This window comes from Sphaeramia orbicularis, chromosome 5 (genome assembly GCF_902148855.1).
Source record: "Sphaeramia orbicularis chromosome 5, fSphaOr1.1, whole genome shotgun sequence".
Classification (NCBI taxonomy): domain Eukaryota; kingdom Metazoa; phylum Chordata; class Actinopteri; order Kurtiformes; family Apogonidae; genus Sphaeramia; species Sphaeramia orbicularis.
Window position 1 is genome coordinate 41,344,652 of NC_043961.1, and position 23,546 is coordinate 41,368,197.

General features: G+C 36.1%; 1 protein-coding gene across 2 annotated transcripts in view; it reads left to right on the plus strand.

Annotated features, from left to right (window-relative positions):
* ywhaba (tyrosine 3-monooxygenase/tryptophan 5-monooxygenase activation protein, beta polypeptide a) overlaps positions 1-8,358 on the plus strand; it is a 37,693-nt gene extending 29,335 nt beyond the window's left edge. For both annotated transcript variants that reach the window (XM_030134492.1, XM_030134493.1), the window contains exons 5-7: positions 2,923-3,086; positions 4,779-4,874; positions 7,713-8,358. In XM_030134492.1, coding sequence (XP_029990352.1) covers positions 2,923-3,086; positions 4,779-4,874; positions 7,713-7,769 — 317 coding nt within the window. In that variant the 3' untranslated portion in view covers positions 7,770-8,358. The remainder of the gene's footprint in view (positions 1-2,922; positions 3,087-4,778; positions 4,875-7,712) is intronic.
* The last annotated feature ends 15,188 nt before the right edge of the window (positions 8,359-23,546 follow it).

A 23,546-nucleotide genomic window follows, 5' to 3' on the forward strand; every position in this document is an offset into this window, starting at 1 on the left:
GATACTGAGTGTGTGTTGTAATACTCGTACTCGTGAAAGTGCTTAGATACAAACACACCGATACCACTTCATGGCAGCGTGAATTTCACCTCATACTGCAGCAGGTACGCGGCAGAGGAGTAATGTCAGTAATGTGGAGATTTTTTTAAAGAAACGACGGTGACAAAAGTAACGGCAACTGCAAGTTACGTTAAAGACACAGATGGATACGGATGGAGCGTATTGTCCATCCTCTGCGTACATTCCACATGTAATTCTGTCCGATTTCCGGGAGCTAGCGGATGCGTACCCAGAGCCATATAAAGATCATCATATTATCTTATATACACAGGGTGGGGAAGCAAAATTTACAATGAACATTTAGTTGTTTTTTTCTCAGCAGGCACTACGTCAGTTGTTTTGAAACCAAACATATATTGATGTCATAATCATACCTAACACTATTATCCATACCTTTTCAGAAACTTTTGCCCATATGAGTAATCAGGAAAGCAAACGTCAAAGAGTGTGTGATTTGCTGAATGCACTCGTCACACCAAAGGAGATTTCAAAAATAGTTGGAGTGTCCATAAAGACTGTTTATAATGGAAAGAAGAGAATGACTATGAGCAAAACTATTACGAGAAAGTCTGGAAGATACTATTAAAGAAGAATGGGAGAAGTTGTCACCTGAATATTTGAGGAACACTTGCGCAAGTTTCAGGAAGCGTGTGAAGGCAGTTATTGAGAAAGGAGGAGGACACATAGAATAAAAACATTTTCTATTATGTAAATTTTCTTGTGGAAAATAAATTCTCATGACTTCCAATAAAATAATTGGTCATACACTGTCTTTCAATCCCTGCCTCAAAATATTGTAAATTTTGCTTCCCCACCCTGTAAATCTCTGTGCATACCCAGACGGGAGAAGCAGTACCACCGGGAACCGTGGAGGTAGTGGATATTTTCAAAGAGCGACTGTGCGAGTTAGTGAAAAACTACTGACATATTTATGACAACTACCCTCATCAATATCAATATTAGTATCCACATTAGTATTACCTCCTCTGTCTTCGCCATGTTTGTTATTACTGACTTTCTTCTTCTCAAAAAAACTTTACCCTTCTTCATGGTATTTGACAAGTATGGTTAATTAAGAGCAGTGCCCTCTGGTGGATTGATTGAGAAATGCTCATTCCAATGCATTAAATGTCAGTAGCATCACTTTGTTACAGTCAGACTAATGACAATGACAATAAAGCACATTTTCAAAAGTATCTAAGAACTGTAATGGTATTATTAAGTACTCATATCGGTACTCAGTATCGGCAAGTAATCAAATATAAGTACTTGTACTCGGTCTGGAAAAAAGTGGTATCGGTGCATCTCTAATGTCAAGCCAAAGCTACTCACAGAGAGGTGATACCTTTAGAAAAATGAAACTTTGTCAAAAAAGAAATTTAGTGGGTGTTCTCAGGTAGACTCTAGGCACATTTTTATCTTGATCTTTGTCTCGGTGCGAGTTTGTCTGTAGAACGCCCAGTGGCTTCCTTATTTTTGGATAAAACTTTGTGTTCTCCTTTAATTTCTATACTTTTTACTATAATGAAACATAATTTTAGATGTTTATAACAAAATACAATGCACGTCATTGTGATAATAAGTGGAAAAAAATGAGTATATGTATTCATGTTGATATGTATTTTACTCCAGCGATAAGGTGGAAAAATTTGAAAATGAGCCTTAAAATTGCTTGAATTTGACCACGAAAAATGTGTATGAACCCTGTATGTATATATAAATGTAGTTGGGCATTGTTTGCCCCGCCCTTTCATCAGCCTGTATTTAGTCTTATCTGTCAATAAGATGTACACTCATTCCAAAGCAGAACCTGGTACCTCCACAATTTATTTTTTCTTATTCATTAAACATATGGTTTTTAATAAGCAAAGTGGATGTAAATCATTCAACAGCCCTACGTTTTAATTTGAGTTTTTTGTCGCCATAAACATTTTATCTAGTTCAATGTACCCATTTTTTTGTATGTTCAAGCTTTTCTGGTTTTACATCAGCATTTCTGATGTTTTTTTCAGTGGTAAGTGTTTTGTTTTTTGTTTTTAATCTATTTACGTGTTGGCAAAATGTAGATTAACATACCACAGTCTAATAATCCTCTTCCTGTTTAAAACCTACCTCTGCATAGGTCTGTATAGATGCCACCCACCTTTATATTTACCTGCCATACTTGAGACAAGAAAAGGAGGCTTTGGTTTAAGAGTCTAGTTTAGACCAGCTCTAAATGTAAAGTGCCATTAGATAACTTTTGTTATGATGTGACACTACACAAACAAAAATTTGATTGATTGATTGAAAAATGAGGTGTATTTGGGTAAAAATAATCTCAAAGGTCTTCCAGTGTATTCAGTGTAAATGTAATCTGCCATCATCTCAGTATCCTCATCACTTTATTTATTTTTTTACTATTATTATTAATATTTTTTGTCGCGTTAACAAATTTTTACTTTTTTTTTTTATTTTTTAATCTTTTTTTTTTTTTACTGTATTTGATACACATTGTCTTGTACGACTAAATTTCCCCCTTGGGAGATGAATAAAGTATATCTTATCGTATTCGTAGCAGTAACATCACAGGATGTTCAAGGCAAATCAACTCAAACACTTCATCCCATCTTGTCACTTTCTGACTGAGCCATTGATCACTTTGGTCAAAGTGGCGTTAATTCTCTCACTACTCCCTCTAGTGGTCAAATGAACCTGATGGCCTGTCAGTGTGACCATATTCAGTTCATAACTCTACGATCGAATACATCTTTATTGAAAACGCTGTGATGCTCCATGTACATCTGTATAACACTGTGCAGTATAAGTACTACATGCTTCCTTTGGTTTAGTGTGTTTGAGACTTGGTGGTTTGTGTTGTAGACACGGTGGACAACTCTCAGGAGGCCTACCAGCAAGCCTTTGACATCAGCAAGAAGGACATGCAGCCAACGCACCCCATCCGACTGGGCCTAGCCCTCAACTTCTCCGTCTTCTACTACGAAATCCTCAACTCGCCCGAGCAGGCCTGCAGTCTGGCCAAGTCGGTGGGTAAACACTCCGAGCTGAACCCCCGTAGGAGTACGGATGATGAATATGTCATGGTGGGAAAGGTTACAGACTGATGGGCCTCAGCGTCACATCTGTCACTGAACAGTCAACATGGATCTGAAGCCCCTGAGTTACCATAGAAACACATTCATCTGAACATGAATAACCAACCAGCTGTGGTTTGACTGAGAAGCATGACAACATCAAGCCACAACTAGTCTGGGATAGAGGATGGTATATATTGTTAAGCTCATATCATAATTGCCCAACTCGTACACAAATGGACAAAAGTATGTGGACACGTTGAATTCAGATGTGTTTTTTCCCTAATGGGTCTGGGATACAAAACAATAATGACAAATGTCAAAATATAGTTTTATATTGGGATGTCTGTGTAGGTTCTCATTTGTTTAGGTCATCATTCTTCCTGGTAGTTCTACTCGTTTCAAATGGATTGGTTTAGCTCTTTTGAAACCGTTTCGTCTCTCATCCAAGAGACATCTTCAGTTCAGTTCTTCAGATGGGATAAATATCATTGCATTGGTTAGTTTGGTTTAAATTGTTATCATTGATTCCAAAATGCCTCAGAGATGGTTTTGACTTCATTTCTCTCAACATATTTTTTTTTTTTTTTATCCATGACCCCATGAAATTTCTCAAATATTTTTCCTGCTCTGACTGTAAATAATAATTTTCTACCACAACTAACCATCTATTTTCTTCACATCTCATTGAAGAAGAAAAATCTCCTGTTAAACTTTTAGGAAATATTGATGTTTATAAACTATATGGACATACATTTTGGGACACAACATGTCTACAGCTGTAAGATGTTGTGTTCATGAGGATCTACCATAGAAACATCAATATTAATAATCAATGTGATATTTATCCCAATATAAAACTATATTATGACGTTTGTCATTATCGTTTTGTATCCCAGACCCCTGTTAGAAAAAAAAGACCTGAATTCAACAGGTTCATATACTTCTCGGTAAAAGGATATATAGAAAATGTCTATATAGAAATAATAACAGTATAAAAGTATATATAAAAATATCTATAGGTATAAACAACACCAAACCAGTCCAGTGACATCTATAAACAACCTGTTAGTGCAGTCTTCAACACATTTGGATCCAACTTACTTACACAAACTGAACATGGAACTAACATCCAACTGTGGGTTGATCCTGGTATCATGTGCGTCACAATAAATGTCTGTGTGAAACACAACAGTGGAACCAATGTTTAACAGCAGAGAAATTAAGGAAACAAAGCTTTGATTTAGGAAAATTATGATCAAATGATTTTTTTGAGTCGATTAATCATCGTCTCTCATCGGGTGTTATGTTTCTGATGTTTGCATTTAGTCTTTTTTTTTTTTTTTTAATTTATTTTACGGGGAAGTACGTTAATTTTTATTTTGAGGACTTGACTAGTTTTTATATATTGTAGGTTTTCATTTATTTTTCATCTTTTTCAAAATTGTCACTTTTATTTTGCTTAGAGTTAAATGATTTTCAGTTAGATTTTTAACTCAGTTTTAGTTTTATTAACTTTAGGCCCAAGTGACTGAAAGATGAATGAAACAGTGGGTAAAGCTGATGCAGATCCCTGAGCCAACCATGACACTCAGGTCAGGTCTAACGTGGATCTGTCTAAACCCTGGTGTGGTCTCTGTGCAGGCTTTCGACGAGGCCATTGCTGAGCTCGACACCTTGAATGAGGACTCGTACAAAGACAGCACGCTGATCATGCAGCTACTAAGGGACAACCTCACTGTGAGTATACAGCAATAATAATAATAATGATAATCCTCATCTGACCCTGGTCATGGCGCCACAGCTCTGTTTGATCTTTGTCTTCAGTGGAGTTTTCTGAGTCTGAAGATGAACTACTACTACATTTGCACATTTTATACTACTTTTATATTTTTTTAATCTTAGCCTTTCATACAGTATATCTCTAATCTGCACATATTTTTTGATTGGGTACTTTTATATTTTTTGCTTTTTTTTTTTTTTTTAAAGATATGTCTGTATCTTATTGTGTTGTTATTTAAATGATAAGTGCACTGTTGCTGGCAGAGACCACCTGCAATTTTGTTGCACAGCTGATGTAATAACAAAGTCTGTTCTATTCCAAATATTCAACTTTCTGTCCATTTAAATGTAAAACTTATTATCATGGTCAGAATTCTGTCAAGCACCTAATAAGTAAGTTGACTTTTATCCCCTGAACACACCCCTGACCATCCTTAGTATCCTATTACTATTATTGATCTCATACTTTTATCGTCATTGATTCTTTTTTTCAGTTAGGTAGGTTAGAGTTCCACTCTCATTTGCTGTGTAGTTATCTGTAATTAATATATTATTAATATTCTTTTGGTTGAAAGTGCAACAGCATTGTTTTGAACTAATCACTATCAAACTAATTTTTAATGATAGTAATGTGAAACAAAAATATGATTACTTACTACAGAAGAAAATAGTCTGTTTCATCATTTGTAAATATAAAAGTGAATGCAGGCCTGACTGCCAATATTTGTCAATGTATGCAAATTGTCTAAAAATATACTAAAAATCACAAAAATGCTTCATGGGAGAAAGCAGCCAATCAACTTTTCTATTTTTGTTTTTCTGTTTTTCTTTATCCGGTACATTAGGAAAGCCTATAATGTCTAATCCTTTGGATAATGGGGTCTTTAATCATGAGACCCTGAGACCCTTTGAGTTCTGGGGTTCCGTACCCTTCCCTACTTATTGGCCCTTATATCTGGTCTCAGAATGACCCTCAGATCTGACCCTAATCAGAGATTAAAGAACGGTTGAACAGAGCACAACAGACCAGACGCTCTGTTTAAGGCTATTCTGTTCAGTGTCGCCCCAACCTTTGCAGACCGTAGAGCTCAGGTAAATACTGGTCTGATCCTTGTGTCCACTGGTTTTGTTGACAGAACCGTAGCATATTAAAGCCAAATGTTTCCACCAAAGTAAATACTGGCAGAACTAAACTGGAAAGAGGAGGGAACCAGGATATTGAGATGAGATGAGTCTTTATTGTCATTGCACCAACATACTATGTACACAGTACAATGACAATGGAGTACTGCCCCATACGACGCAAACACATGCTAAAAACAGAACAAAATATACACAGAATGGAATCTACAAAATGTGCAAAAATATGCATATGTACATAAATAATAAATGCAGTGTATAAAAAGTCTAACTGGTGGTCCGTTGTCACTGATCTGAGCTGAAACGGGCAACTGACAATGTGATGTCAACACATACGATACAACAGAACTTAAGAGCATGGACAGTAATAAATGAGACTCAGATGTACAACATATGATACAGAATGTCTGTAATAACATGGTGTAAACTTGAGTCCTTTACAAAGGTTGGTTCAATCAGATGTTCCACTGACACCGATCACATTAGGATCATTATTCATTCCAGGGATGGAGTTTTTCCTCTGCCCTTATACAGATATTAGCTGTAAATCCACTTTTCAAAGCTCATGTTTTAGTGTTTCCCTTCAGTTTTATCTGCAGTGAGTCGACAAACCCACAGACAGTTTCCTTCAGACTGTGGGGGTCCGAGGTGGTCATGACCCGACTCTAAACCTCGTGTTATCTCTTTTCTCCCAGATTTTTGAGTGTCTGAAGTGAATATGAAATTTATACTAGTTATCGCTTTAGTTTTTCAACAATGGCTGTAAAAAATATTTGAGATGTCTGGTTTCAGAGCAAAGATAGTGGTTCCATTTATTTATTTATTTTTTAACCAATTTAGAATAAGTATGTCATTGACATGTGCACAGGCTGAATGTTTGATATTATATATTAATTATAATATAACTAATATCGTTATCCTCATATCATAATCACCTAAGTCGTATACAAATGGACAAAAGTGTGTGGACACGAATTCAGGTGTTCTTTTCTAACAGGGGTCTGGGATACAAAACAATAACGACAAATGTCATAATATAGTTTTATATTGGGATAAATATCATTGCATTGGTTAGTTTGGTTTAAATTATCCTTGTTTCCAAAATGCCCCAGAGATGATTTTGACTTCATTTCTCTCAACATTGTTTTTTTGTTTTTTTTTTATCCATGACTATGATTTTAAATGTTCTACCTCTAAATTTCAATAATATTTTTCCTGCTGTGACTGTAAATAATAATTTTCTACCACAACTAACCATCTAGTTTCTTCACATCTCACTAAGGAAGAAAAATCTCCCATTAAACTTTAAGGAAATATTGATGTTTCTAAATTATATGGACATGAATATTGGGACACATCATGTCTACAACTGTAAGATGTCCTGTTCATGAGATGGGATTTGTCATAGAAACATCAATATTAATAATCAATAAGATATCTATCCCAATATAAAACTATATTATGACATTTTTCATTATTGTTTTGTATCCCAGACCCCTGTTAGAAAAGAAACACCTAAATTCAAGTGGTCCATTTACTTTGGTCCATTTGTGTATGAGTTAGGTAATTATGATATGAGGATAATGATATATCATCTTTGTCCTTTTGCTGAAGTGGAGGATGTTCTGACTGATGGTGGTTTGTGTTTTTGTGCAGCTGTGGACATCAGAAAACCAGGGAGATGAGGGTGAAACCGGCGATGGAGAAAACTAGAGCGCACTTCACTGTTACCCCTCCTCCTTCTCCTCCTTCTCCTCCTCCTTCCTCCTGCTCCTCCTCCTTCCTCCTGCTCCTCCTCTTCATACACATCGACAGCCCATTCCTTCCCTCTCGTCAGACCACACCTCCTGACCTCTGACCTCCCTTCTGTATAACCAACAGCATGAATGGTCCAACCCACTGTCACAGAAAAAGAAATGAAGAAACAAAAACCAATGAAGATAAAGACGACAAATGAAGATAACAGAGGGGAGGGGAGGGGGGAGGGGCCTCCTCCTCCTCCCCCTCCTCCTCCTCCATCCTCCCTGTTTGATCGTATCACTCTTCCAGGACAGGGAGGCTCAACTATCAGACAGATCACTGACTTTCAGACACCCACCCCACCCCATGTGAATCCCTCTTCCTCTTCCTCCTCCTTCTTTTCTCTCTTTAGCCAGTTAATGCATTGATCTCTAGCTGTCCATCCATCCATCCCTCTTCTCCTCTTTTTGGCTTTTCATAGTGTACTGGCAAATGGCTGGTTTTATTCCACTTTAAACAACAAGAAAAAAGGTTATTAAACTGTCCGTTTATTTTCAACAAACACTGTGATGCTTAGTTTTTCCTCCACCTGATTGTTCAGCCCACCGTGGCGCTGACTGGTCCATGTGGGGGGTGTTCCGTTCTGCTGGCGTTTATACAGAAGGGTCCTACAAGGCTGTATTGTGACACTGACATTGTAAAACAATGACTTCATGTTTGTTTTCTTATTTAAACCCTCTGCGCCGTCAGAACACTGGGCTGATTTTAATGTTTATGGTTTTATTCCAACCCTTTTTCTGAATCCAGTCCGTTCAGGAGCTCAAACAAAACCTCATGAGGAAAAATAAAAGACAAACCTAAAGCACACGTTCCGTTTCCATCTATAACATCTGCATATGTCAACTTCTCCCCCTTTTTGCAGTTTTGTGTGGATCAACCTCTTTTTCCCCTTTCCTCCTTCCGTTTTTTTTTTTACTGTAAAATTGTAAACACGTAACTGTAAATCTGCCTTTTTGGAAAGCAACAGTTTATCAATGTTAACACTCGCTAAAGCCGTTCCACTCAGCTGCATCATGCTGCATTGTTTATATATAATGTGTGTGTGTACAAGTTGTTGTTATTATTATTATTATTATTATATACACACACTTTTTTTTAATCAGTTTTTGGTACTGTTTCTTCCCCCAGCTGATCTGCAAACAGAAAGTGCGCAAAACATTGAAATGAATTAGTATCAGAGGAAATAAACCTGCTCAGCCCCTCTGGAGGAAACAACACACATTAGTGTTGAACTGTGGGTGTGGGAGGATGAAACCAGGTAGTGATGACACATCTGCAGTTCACAGCCTTAATCATCCTAACACACATTATTCTAAATATGACCTGGGAGCTTTTAGGAAACATGGCCATACAGCACACAAAAACGATGCCATTGACCGTCAGATTATCTTCAACAAATAGTTGTCAGTTGGATGTTTGACCTTTTTGAAAGATTCCACTCTGGTCATAATCTGACTTTATCAGGCCTTTTCCACACTAATGCAAATATTTTCCCTTCCAATCCTGTCCACAGAACCTCCTGTTCATCAAATATTTCCATAGGGATTTCATTGAGCTTTAAATTGTAACAATTAAACACAGTTTATTAAACCTGTTCCCAAACAGTTATTAAAAATCCACACTTTGGAAGTGCAGGAATGTTCTATCCTTGTGAACAAGAGGCCTGAATGTAGCAGAAACCATTTTTTAGAAGGTTAAAGTTTTATTAATGAGTAGATGTATTTTATTATCCCTGGTTCATTACAGCCCAGATCAAACTAATAGGGATTTTTGACCTTATGACCTATTTTTGACACATAATAAACCTGCAGTTTCTGTTGGACCTCAAAGTTCTTAACCTGTAACTAATGTTAATGAAGCTCTAGTGTCTCTAAGTATATGTACATATATATGTTTTTAAAAAAAAAACCGCTGACCTGAAATGTCAATAGCAGTAAACTCAGAGACCTGATTGGATAAAAAGTCGTACTTTTTTTTTTTTTTTTTTTAATCTGAAGCTGATGATGGAAATAGACTGAGATGTTTGGCTTTTTTTTTTCCCATTATGAGCAGCATATTTGATAAGAGTCAATAAATAAAAGTAAATCATTGACTTTTGATCCGTTAAAGTTGAACCCTGCATCACATGTTTAAAAAAAAAAGTTAAAAAGTTCCGAAAGTCATAAGGAGATCAGATTTGTATGTGGAGGGGAGGCAGAAAACGGGGAAAATATTGGTATTACTGTCCAACATTGAGGTTTTTACGACCTCTGTCATTTTATGGTACTTTCCAGATCATTCCTGCATCTTTTTTTTTTTTTTTTTTTTTTTTTTTTTTTTTGGACATTACAAACTAGTGAAAATTTCGGCTCCTTGTTTGCAAATCAAACTGACCTGATAAATGTCAGCAGACATTTTCCATCGACGGCTCCTCGTGTTTTTTTTTTTTTTTTTTTTTTTTTTTTTTTTTTTTTTTACATTTTGTTTGTTTTCTCCACTCAGTGTCACAATAACCTTGTCATAAACCACACCGTCGACATTCCACTGTAGGTGTAGAAAAGTCACGTCTCAATGGTTTTTTTGTTTCTTTTTGCTGGGGACAAGTTGTTTTCATGCACTGAGGTTAAAAAAGTAAAAAAAAAAAAAATACTCCAAGCTCCTCCCTGCCGCTCTTTTTTCTCGTTAGCTGAACAAAAAAGGTTATTCTGCGCTTTTGAAGGAAAAAACTGATCCCATGCAGTAGTGAATGTGGCACCGAGCCTGTCTGTATATCTGGTATTTCAATCATTTTGTTTTTACTGACCAGTATTCTGCTTAAAATTACAAATAAAAGAGAAAAAAAAACACTAAAAATACCCAAAAAAAGACCAAAAAAAGTTTGCTCCTGTGATGGTTTTAGTGCTTAGCGCGCACGTGGTTGTGAAAATGTAGACGTTAGCTTAAGGACACAAATAAAAAAAACAAAAGGAAAAATGACAAAAAAAAAACTCCTCGTTGACACTTTGCCTTCACCTGGTTATTGACGTAATTCTAGATTTGTGTATGTCTTTTAAAATAATCCAACTCTAGTTTCACCACCTTACATGTTATAAACAGGACAAAATGTAAAAGACGATTTAAAGTGAAATAAAGGTTTTATCAGTTCCGACTCAGCCCCGTTCTGGTTCTTATGGCCTAGTCTGTCCATGTGCATGTGTCCTTTCATGTCTTTATTTCAAGCTTCTTCACTGGATTTATTTATTTTTTTATGTCCACCAGGACGTTTGGGACAGAAATGGGACATGAAAAACCTAAACATTCCCACATGTTTTACACTGTTGCCCATTCTCTCCTCAGTCATTTCCTAATTATGGGATGTAAGACTCAGTCTGGGTACAGAAATACACAAATGCAGATTCCCACCGCCCATGAAAGCAGCATGAGGCCCTGCCCACCCTGACCCCAGATCATGGGTCGAGTCTAAAACCAGGCTGATGCACAGACCAGAGCCATAGAGAGAGAGTTGTGACAGGCTTTGATGTCGCCGCTACAGTGATCACATGGTTCATGTAACCCTCAGTAGTTCCAAACAAACCGCGCGCTGTCGTGTTCTTCTATGGGACAGACAACAGCAAGTGCAGGTATATATCCAAATAAACCACACACAAATATATTTCCAACTGTTGTTGCACTACTGTATGTATGTGTCAGTTTTGCTTTTGAGTAGTGGAGGTGACCACTGAAAGGACTGCATTTATTACTTTGAAAAATTTTAAATTTAGCAGTAGGTTTACAAAACAAGCGCAGGACAAATAAAACTACTTACAGGCATCACATGCCATTATGAAACATTAATAAATTACAAATAGAATAAAATAACTGGCACAGTGTACCCATATTTCTACCCTCAGTAAATGACACTAATTAGCACATGACCTCAGCGGGCAAACTGAATCGAACACGACCAGATTCAGCAAAACAACTAAAGTAAAACCCACTGATTACCATATTTGTACTCATGTTACCTTAGAAACTCCATAATTTGTAGTTATAGTGGTTAAAGCTCAAAAGCTAGCAAAGTCAAGCTAGCTAACTATAGGGCTACAGCTGAAAATCGAACATAACGGTTGGATAAGATATAAATTTATTTGAACGCTAACACATACCAAAGAAAACAGAATCTACAGCATAAATGTTCGCTAATACAGGAAATACATTTGATAATTTGAAAGATGACCGTATCTTCTTGTTACCACTGGAGTTGCTAGATCAGCAGCAATAGAAATGAATGTGTTCCGATGCTGCGATACGCAATGTTTGGAACTATTGGTGCCTCCGTAACCTGGAAGTAGGTCCATAGTTCATCCAGCATTTTTTACAACTGGAGTCTATGGAAGTGTTGCCACTGTTTTCTCTACCGCTCTGGCACAGTTCTGGAAGTTCAATAAAAAAATGTGTAGCTGGAAAAAAAAATTATTGAAGACTCGTCTGACCAATAGGACCCATTTCATTGTTTATTTTCCAAGTTCTTTACACTTTTAACAATGATGTTGCTCGTTGGTTCCATCTTGTTTTTTTACAATCTGATTAAAAACTTTTTTTTAAATTAGAGTTTAATGTTGATGCAACCGTATAACTGATGTGAACTCTATAATCTAATTTTATTAAGACAGTTGAGTGTTAATCAAGGCCTGAAATTCCAATTATTGGATTCTAGACTTTCTTGAGACCTGACAAAAAAAAGACAAAATAAGATAAGACTTTATTGATCCCACAGTGTGGGTGACAATAAAGTCATAAAATATGAAGAATATTAAAATAAAATGTCAAATAGTAATAAAATCTACCTATAAAAATGAGGGGAAGCAGCCCTTGGTATATGTAGAACTGCACAACTGTTGCAATTGTAATAATCACAACAACAGTCAAATGGAGGTAGGTTTAACCCTTTAACCCCTGAGCCATGATTCCAGGTAAAGGTGCTGCTGTGAATTGTCGTCTGTTTCAGTGTCATAAAAGCTGCTGTGAGTATGTGCTGGTGTTCCTTTTCTTCAGTGGTTTTGCTTTACTGTGTGTTTTAGGATCAAAACAGGATGGAATAATAGAAAAAGACAAAGAGAGGAATTGAAGTTTGACAGGTTTGGACTAAATAAGGCACTCAGAATGTACATCAATAAGAGATCACCCCCTCACATCATATTTTCCACTGAAGAACTGGGGGAAAATTTGATCCACGAGATGAAAATGACCTTTGACCTTTTCAACATGGCGAAGAGCAACAAGGGATTCATATAAGTATTAAACGATGCTTATATCAACAGTCTGCTGCTGATAGCTGATGATTTTGCACATTTATTGTTTACACAATTAGCAAAAAAATGACAATAAGAGCTTTACCTGATTCAGTTCAATTAAGTTTTATTTATAGAGCCCAGTGTCACAACAAAGTCACCTCACAGAGCTTTACAGCAGTTGTTGATCAGATGAATGAACATCTGTAGGAAGTCACTGTAAACTGTGTATCGGACATTTTTCATTTCACTATGACAACAAAAGCACTTGAACACAACGCAATCGTAATTTCTAATTCAGTGGTGGAAAGGATCATCTTCCTGACAGCACCTGAAGGCACCGTGTGTCAGATTGGTTCCAATGGGATAAGTGAAGAGGTACCTATTTTGCTCCAAAAGGGAATTGGACCTGTTTTGTTTTTTTCCATTTTATACAAACAAGAACACTAATACGAAATAACACATCACCAAAAACTCAAGAAATCTCAAGACGCACGTTCCATCTGAAAGAGAATCAAAAAAAGAAAAGTAAAAATAAATAATAGATAAAGTAATCTGAACCCTTGGATGTCTGAGTGTCAGGACCCTCCACTCCACACTCCACAAGAAAAACGGGTCAAAATGACCCCCATTCACATCCATGGGTTTTTATGACAATTGTGTCATTTTGTCATGTTAAAAATAATCATTTGCAATGTATTTTGGTCCAAAAAAGACTAATTTCACATTAGAAATACTTTTGATTTATTTATTTTTTACATTTTTATAAATAATTATAAAATGTTTTTTAAAACATTTAGAAAATTTGAAAAGTAAAGTATATGTAATATATAGTATATAACAGAAATAAATCCACATCCATTTTGTGAGTGAGTCCTTTGATTCATTCAACAGCAAAACCAAAGGTTCAGATGTAATTCTATTGTAGATGAATGCAGGTCATTTTGACCCACTTATGGAAGCCTGGGGTAGTCATACAAAAACTACAATTTATAAAATCTATAAACATGGTGTTTGCTCTCTATCCAAATAAAAATTCCAGACTTTTTCAAAACTGCAACGTAATATCATGGCTTGCATAAATATACATGCTAGGGTACGTCTTAAAAGTACCAATTTTTTGTGTGAGTGACAGTGGAGGCACGGTGGGTGTGCTGCCCAAGGACACAACAGCGCATGACTAGGACAGAGCGGGACTCAAACCGCCAACCCTTTAGTTATTAGACGACCTGCTCTACGTCCTGAGCCGTGGCCCACAGGCGCCAGTATCCCAGCACAGCAAAAGAGAAGCCCACCGAAAAATGAGAACAATTGCAAATTTCAAGTAGAGACATTTTGAAAAAAAATGTTTCAATATCACTAATTATGTTGCACAAAATAATTGTCAACTTAATAAAGTTATTTCATGAAAATATTTGTACATATCAAAATATTACGGTGTAAATCGTCATAAGGTCAATACATTTTGCTCTAGGTAAAGTCTGCTGTGTGGCACCACTTGAACAAATAGTACTGTTATAAAATTTTATAAAACATGTTCTTTCATCATTTGGAAAAAAAAATCCAAACTTGGTTTTTAAGACACACCCTAATACACGCCACTTTTAATTGGTGTGTTATCTGTATGCTTTGTAAGTTTTCCATGTGTATGTTCATGCTGTTACTATCCCCCGGTCCAACCTGAATCAATGTGTCAAATACCACACACTGAGGGTTAGGGTTATGTGAACTGCAGATCTTGGCGTAAACTGACGTGCGATCAAATGGCACTGAATAACATGAAAATACGTCGCTATAGCACGCCAAATGCCATAAGAATTGGCGTGACATACAATGTGATTTCCTGAGATCAGTCTCAAAAAAACTGCTATTTTTTCCCCAGACCTGTACTTTATGTACTTTTATACTTGGGTGCCTACTTTTTAGGTTGAGATTGTACATATTTTGTGTAGTAGAAGAGTTCACTATGATAAATGTATGAATGAATGAATAATTCACAGTAAATTATGTTTTACTGACAAACGTTTTCAAAATATATGAAAATCACAAAAGTGCATGGATATCACAAAAACAAGTTCCACCAGAATCATTCCAGTACCGACCGGTTAGTGAAATCAGATCCAGTTTGTTATAAACGTTCCTCATGTATTTATTTTCTTACTAGATTATGTGCCTTTGAGCATTCTCTAAAACTCAACTATGAGAGGAACTTTTTTTCATACTTTAAGACTTTCATACAACATCCCAGACTTCTCAAGGTCTGGAAAACAGTGTTTCAAAATTCCATACTTTAAGACTTCAAGACCTGCACAAACACCCTGTATAAAAGGAATACCTGGAATATGAAATAACTTTCATTTCAAAGATACTGGAATAAAACCACCTCAGGGGTCATTTGGACCCACTTATGTGTCTAAGAGTTCATCTCATATCATCCACATGTTTACAGCTTCATATCATTGAGGATGATCTTTGTAAATAGAGGATCTTTGTCACATTTTGAAGGCACTCCAATCAGTTTGTCATCATTGTTTATTTGTTTGTACAAAAATACAAAAAAACTTAATAAAGACATCATCCTTTTTGAAGCATTACATTTATTTGCAGTTAAAATAAGCAGATTGACAAAAAAACAACATAACAAAACTGGCAGAGACATGAAATGAAACAGGTTCTGAGTTGGTGACGGTGTCGGGCTGTTGGGTTAACCCATAAAGAGCCAAACATCCACCTTTAACCTAAACCATCTACTGATGGAACTGTTGAATACCTGCTGATTCACTAATCCTACCAATCCATGTAAATAATTGGTCACTGATTGGTGAGATTTTGGAAAAAACATGTCCCACTCAGAAAAGTGCTAATTCCATTGAAAATGAATAATATTTTTACTATAAAACTTGTCAGAGTTGATCTTTTAAGGGTCTTTTGCACAAATGTAGCCTTTTTTCCATAAGTTTGTATTTAATTTAATGAATTTTATAATAATCTGTTAGCCCATTACCCACAAAATGATTCGTCCACAGATAAGAGGTTATCATTTCAATTTGATAACAAACAGTGAAAACTCTTTTTAAATGAATAAAATACTTATCAAAGGAAAAAAATAGAATAAAAAATCACTTGAAAACTAAGAGCCATGAATTTTCATTAACATTTACTATTATTTTGTTTCCTAAAAATGTGTCCCACGTTTCTGTCAACACCGTTAGATATTTTAAAAAAGAGTAAAAAATCAGGCATCACAGGGTCACCTATAGGAGGACTCTCGTCTTCCCCTTCCAGATCCAGCACATGCAACAAGTTCACTCAGCCTCCTTTAAGTGTTCTATGTCTTCAAAAGTCTTTACGTATTTTTTGATATCTTTACTGTCACAACCATGATGTGTCAACACCGTCACTTTTGTATAGAAAATATTAAATAGAATTATTGCATAAATGTAAACATTTATAGCAGAGCTAGAGGTAGCTAGTACCCCAGGCTAACACCAGATGGCTAATGTATACAGCTCATGCACATCATGTAAAAAAGTAGCTTTTTGTCAACACCGTCAGGTTTTCTGTCTGTCGGTGCTGACATGTAGTTTGACGGTGTTGACAAAAGGCCAAAGATCATTCAAAACTGAGTGAATACACACTACCGTGTTGACCCGTGTTACCACATTTGTCCAGCAGTCACCACCAACGCCTTCCTGCCATAGCAACGTGATTGTAAGGCTATTGTATTCCAAAATTACTAATATCTCCCAAAATATTGGTCCGATCAATTTGCTATTTTCAATAGTCTATTCATTGACTAAAAATAAGTAAGTCTGAGAAACTGCAGCAGTCAGCTCTTTCTGGATTTTGTGTGAATCCTGAGACACACATACACAGACCACTTGGCTTTTATAATATAGATTATGATCACAAAAAATACTAATATGACTTTTCATGTTTCATTAACCTCTTTATCTTTTTTTTTTTTTTTTTTGCAAAATTCCACCTATAGTTCTTCCATACAGACCTACAATACCATTTAAATCATTTAACCATTAAATTGCTCTGCAGCTCATTGTGCTCCATCAGTGTGTCGTACAATATTATGTCCGTTCAGACATTTAGTCATTGAGGATGCTCATAGTTAGACTATTGTAATCCTACAATATCCCATATTATATGTATCCCCAATGACAAAAGCCAAATGGAAATGAATTTAACCAACATTTGACCCAATTTCATTAAACTCTGACTTTTATATTTTTTGGAAAGTCATGGCTAGGCAGCAGCTATCAATGGAGGCGCGAAGGAGAAGAAACAGGGAATGGACTGTAGAGAAGATGTAAAAAGGAGTTAGAGAAAGATGTGGAATCAGATAAAAAAATGCAACAGCTACAGCCACAGTACTGTGGCACAAAATATCAGTTTGTCTACTGCCACAGAGCCAATCAAATGATCTGAATTCTGCACTCTGAACGTTGTCCCAGTGGCTGATTTATAGTCATCCAAAACCTGGGCAAATTCCTCATATGAGGCAAAACAGTCGCCAGGTTTCATGTTGTTTGCCTCCGTGCTGAAACTGCAAGTGTGAATAGGCACAAAGCAGCTGCTGGTAACTGGTCCCCTGTCCTTCTCCTGTAATCGGATCGGCCTGTGGCCTGTGTGATGGTTCTGTCCACAGTACTGTGTCAGCAGGGGGACAGGGTACCAGTCCACACAGGACAGAACCAGGACACTGACTGGATCTGTGGTCATAGACACATGACAAAGGTAGTCCCACAGGACTGTGGACACTTCATTAAAAAAAAAAAGTGTCAAAGGAATATAGTAAGAGAAATAGTTTTGTTGTTTATGTTTATGGTGTTCCTTTCTGAAATTATATAATGTTCACAGAATAAAATAATTAAATTGTCAAATTAGCCTATTTGTTATTTGTTCCAGAATAGTGAAATATAGTTTTTAAGCAAAGAAACATTAACTTAAGTGATGAAATGTTGGAATTGCTTGTTGTAATGAAGCCACTGTCAACACCGTCAGATTTGTGTCAACACCGTCAGGTCTAAGTCAACACCGTCAGATGGAGCTTTATTTGTTTTTTAGTGAATATACTTATAATCTGTTTTGTCAATGCAGTTGAATTATTAAAGTAGTTGTCAGTTGAAAATTAGAAATGTGTTTTTTTTAATTACAGTATTGTTACTTTGCTTGTTTAAAGGTAAAGATGAAAGTTGCATGATGCTGTTGCACAATTGAGGAGAACAAGAGAACTAGTAAAAAAAATGAACAAAACTGAATATTCAACATTCAGCAGCATATATATGTACATATGGTGTCAGACTCAATTATTTAAAGGTTGAAAATCCATACTTGACTAAATAAATAGGAATAATTAGCTTTTTGTTGTGTCTGACGGTGTTGACAAAAACAAAGTAATGACAGGAAAAACACCTATTTTATGAAAACATTACAAAATGGGGAGGTTGCATCACTATAAAACTTGGTGGCCAAGAAATGGTTCTATGACCATAAGACTTAGGATTTTTAAAAACTTACTTTTGTCTCACAAAAAAATCCTGTTTTATCCAAAATCTCAAGAATCAGTGTGGTGTAAAACACAGTTTGTCATCTTTTCATGGTCATCAGATATGACCCATTTGGATGTTCAGAGGCTCCGTAGTTACCATGGAAACACAATCTTCTACAACACTGATTGACCAGTGAAACCCATGGAGTTGGATCAATGACAGTGGATGGACACACTGGGTTTATGTTCAGTTAGTGAGAGACTGGACTGAAAAAGTCACTTTTTCTTGACTTTTTCCTCTGTTTTCATATAATAACCATTGAATTTTCTCTGAGATCGCATGAACATCTAAATTAAATATAAGAAAATACCAGTAGTGGCTGGTGGTTTTAAGAATAGGGGAAGCAGAAGTAGCATTTTTGCAAATCACAAACTTATGATTTATGGTCATAAGTTGGTGAATGATTTATTTTATATATTTTGTCCAATGACTGAGTAGATTATTTCAAACGCTCCCACCTTCCTACTTCAATGGATTTGAGGTGAGAGCAGCCTCTGCTTCAGTGTGAGAAATCTATTGGAACCATCGTGCTTTACAAGAAATTACTTCAAAAAGGCTGATAAGTACAGATTAAAACGTGGTATTCAAGGGGAAACAGCTTTCATGACTAAATATACACACCACTTTTAATTGGCATGTTATCTGTACACATTATGAGCTTTCTGCATGTGTGTTCACGCTGCTATTAGCCCCCTGTCCAACCTGAATCCTTGCACCAAATACCACACACTGGGGGTTAGGGTTATCTGAACCAGAGGTCTTAGCGTAAAACAACACACGATCACATGGCGTTGAATAACACGGGAAAGGTCAAAAATGCATACGTATAGCATGCCAAATGCCTTAAGGACTGGTGTGACAGGCAACGCCATTTGTTGAGATCAGTCTGTAAATCTCCTGACACTATCCACTTTCTTTTTTCTGCTTAAATTTTGGGGGAAGCATTGCCTCTCTTGTAGTCTTAGAGCAGCCACATCTGGAAAATACATGATTTACAGTGAAAAATACAAAATACAGAGGATAATATTAGAATAAATGGGGACAAATCACTTAAAATACAGAGAAAAAATTTTTGGGGCACTGAAACAGAAGTATCCCTGGGTCTTTTTGGGTTAAATACTGAGGCATCAGAGTGAAAACAGGCACTTAAAGCACCACAGAGACAAAGGAGACAAAGGTTTGTCCCACACTGTTATGCAAAGGGACAATGATGACGATGACGGGACAGTGCAATGTGCATGAAGACCTGTTTGACAGTCCTTGAACGTGTGTTTTAGAAGCAGCTGAGCTCTGATGTCAAAGGTTAGTACTGAACAGACGTTTGAATGTCAGGGAAGAACACCTGTGGTGTTTGTGGGCGGAGACTTGGGGACATTTGACAAAATTATGTCAATCCGCAAAAGTTTCAGATCATTTCAGCCTTTCATCCACATGACACCAGCATTGTCAGTGTCTTGAAATGGTATTTTTGGAGAACGGGTCCCAGAGTGGAAAAATCCCCCAACACTGCCCTTGCGTTGCCGTATGGATAGCATAAACACCACTGTTTGGAAACGATGACACCATAGTACCATGTGACCAGAAGACGAAAATCACAGACGTAACCTAATGCACATGCTCACTGCATTCTTCTGTGATTTTAGGGGATCCTTCGGCTCTGTCTGTGTTTGTGTACAGCGCCACACATGGGTGTGACATACATTTTAACCCAGTTTTCCTGTTTCCACCTGGACGCAGATATTTCTTGAAATGATGCATGTATGGACACAAAACTTTTAGAATTTGCAGAAGAGAAATACCACAAGCGTTGTTGTCTGGACAAAACCTCAGTAACTGGTACCCTAGCCTTTTCCTGTTACCAGATAGGCACATGGCATGTGCCATGCTTAGTACAGTACTGTGTCAGCAGGGGGACAGGTCTACACCAGTCTACACATAAGGAGGGCACTGACTGGCTCTGCGGCAATAGACAAATGAGAACGTTAGTACCACAGTACTGTGGCAATAACTACTTTGAAAAAAAAAATGTGTGAAATTTAGGGGAGTGACACTATCAAATGCCAATTTAGTGTAACTACATGTTGTGGGTCTTTTATTACAGAAATTACACGTCTGTTTTGCCTGTGGAACAGCAGTTTGTATCTGTCACATCTACATGGAATCTATATGTGGAAGCAGTCATTTAAGGGATCATCTGTAGTCATTTAAGGGTTTATCTGTAGCTATTTAAGGGTTTATCTGTAGTCATTTAAGGGTTTATCTGTAGTCATTTAAGGGTTTATCTGTAGTCATTTAAGGGTTTATCTGTAGTCATTTAAAGGATAATCTGTAGCCATTTAAGGGTTTATCTGTAGTCAATTAAGGGATAATCTATACTCATTTAAGGGTTTATCTCTAGTCATTTAAGACATAATCTGTAGCCATTTAAGGGTTCATCAGTTGTCATTTCAGGGATAATCTATAGTCATTGAAGGGTTTATCTGTAGTCATTTAAGTGTTTACCTGTAGCCATTTAAGGGTTTATCTGTGGTCATTTAAGGGTTTATCTGTAGTCATTTAAGGGATACTTTGTAGTCATTTAAGGGATAATATGTCATCAAGTATATGTAGACAATAATATGTAGACAAGTACGAAATGGTTCTTTACACATTTTAATGTACAAACTGCAGTGGAAATTCAGGAACAAACTGAAACGATCTTGTGTCATAACAGATAAAAAACTAGCCAGAACTGACCCAGGGGTCCAATCCAGGTTCCAATTTTTTTAAATGCAAACATTACACACAAGTATTAACAATCAAGGATGTTAAAACTCACTTTGGTTCAGGTTCCACATTCAGACCAATTTAATCTCAAGTGGGTCTGATCTGTAAAATGACAGTATAATAACCCATAAATAATGACAACTCCAAACTTCTTTCTTTGTTTTGGTGCAAAAAAGTAAAATGACATTTACAAATGATCCTTTACACAAAATGTGAATAATCTGAACAATCAAACATCCGAAGAAAAATAAAATCATTTTTACCCATATTCTGTATGTTATTAAATGTTTTGTATATTTGTAGAGCCACTGATCTATAAGTTATAAAGTACATGTGGAAGTGATAAACTGAGGCATTAAAATTGCACTTATTTTTCTCAGGATGTTTCAGGTTATTCATGATTGTAGATGTGGAAAATTTTAAAGGATAGTTTGTAAACATTTTTATTATGTAATTTGACTTTTTTCACTGTAAAACAGAATACTTGACATAATTTCTAGTTTATTATATAAAATGAATGAATGAATGTAAACAGACATCTTCATACTTCTTTACACTATAACAAAGAAAAAAGTTTGTATTTGTCATTATTTATAGGTTATTCTGTTTTTATTTTCCTGGTTCTGATCCACTTCAGATCAGATTGGACTGAATGTGGAACCTGAACTAACATGAGTTTGATCTAATACATAAACAAACACTACAGGAAACCACATGCTCAAATCCTGTGAAAGGAAAAGGAGGAAAAATAAAAACCATGTGAATGTAAAATGTGAAGTGAAAACCTCGGCCTTTTACCTGTAATGAAGCAGAATAAACCTTTACCGTCATCAGTGTGTGTTCGTCCTCATTGACTTTGAATTGAACTTTGATGTCTGTACTTGCTGCTTTTTTGTCTGATTTTTCACAATTATGATGAAGGAACAATTTTGTAACAAGTGATTTAGTTGATAATATAAATAATCATTTGCATAAATCACAGGTGTTAAAGATATGGCCCGTGAGCCAAAACTGGCCCATTAAAGGGTCCAATCCAGCCCCTGGGATGAATTAGTGAAATGTAAGATATAACAATCAATGGTGTTAAAATCTTTTTAGTTCAGGTTCCACATCCAGACTCATATGATCTAAAGTGGACCAGACCAGTAAAATACAACATTAATAAACTATAAATAATAACAACTCCAAATTTTTCCTTTTTTCATTGAGTAAGAAAGTATAATTACATGAAACTGTTGACATTTACAAACTATCCTTTCACACAAAATGTGAATAACCTGAACAAATACGAAAAACCTGAAATATCTTAAGGGAAGTGTAATTTTAACAATATTCTGTCTATAATGTACATGTTTAAATGATAAAATGGGACATAATTTTGTAAAAATTGCACTTATTTTTCTTGAGATATTTCAGGGTTTTATTTATGTTATTCACATTTTTAAGGAAACTTTGAAGATGTAAACACTTTCATAATGTCATTTTACTTTTTTTCACTGTTATTATTTTACTCATCCACTTGAGATCATATTGGGCTGAACGTGGAGCCTGTAATAAAATGTGTTTGACACACCTGGTGTAAATCAACGGGCCTGTGAGTTAATGACTAAGATATAATTGTCCACAAACTTTCCTTTATCGCAACGTCACAGTAGAAAGTAAGTCACTGGGCTCCAACGAACAGCAGCACCTTCAATAAACCAGCAGGTGATTTGTCTAGAACACAGGTGTCAAACAGGCGGCATATGGGATGAAATTGCAAAGTGCAAAAATTACATTGATATAAACAATCAAGGATGTGGAACTCATTTTAGTTCAGGGGCCACATATAAATCAATATGATCGAAGTAAATAATAGCAGAATTACCCTTTAACAATAAATGTTGGACAAAATGAAAATTAAGTGTAAAATTAACAATATTCTTCCTGTTACTAATGTTTGTGCATTTGTAGATCCACTCTGATCTGTAATTGTGGTAATAATAAGCTGACATAATATTGTAAAAGTTGTTTATAGTTTAGTTCCAAATTCCAAACTTCAACATTATGCCTGTTACCAGATGTTTGTGTAACATTGTGTGTAATGTGTGTACATGTACAAAGAATAAGTT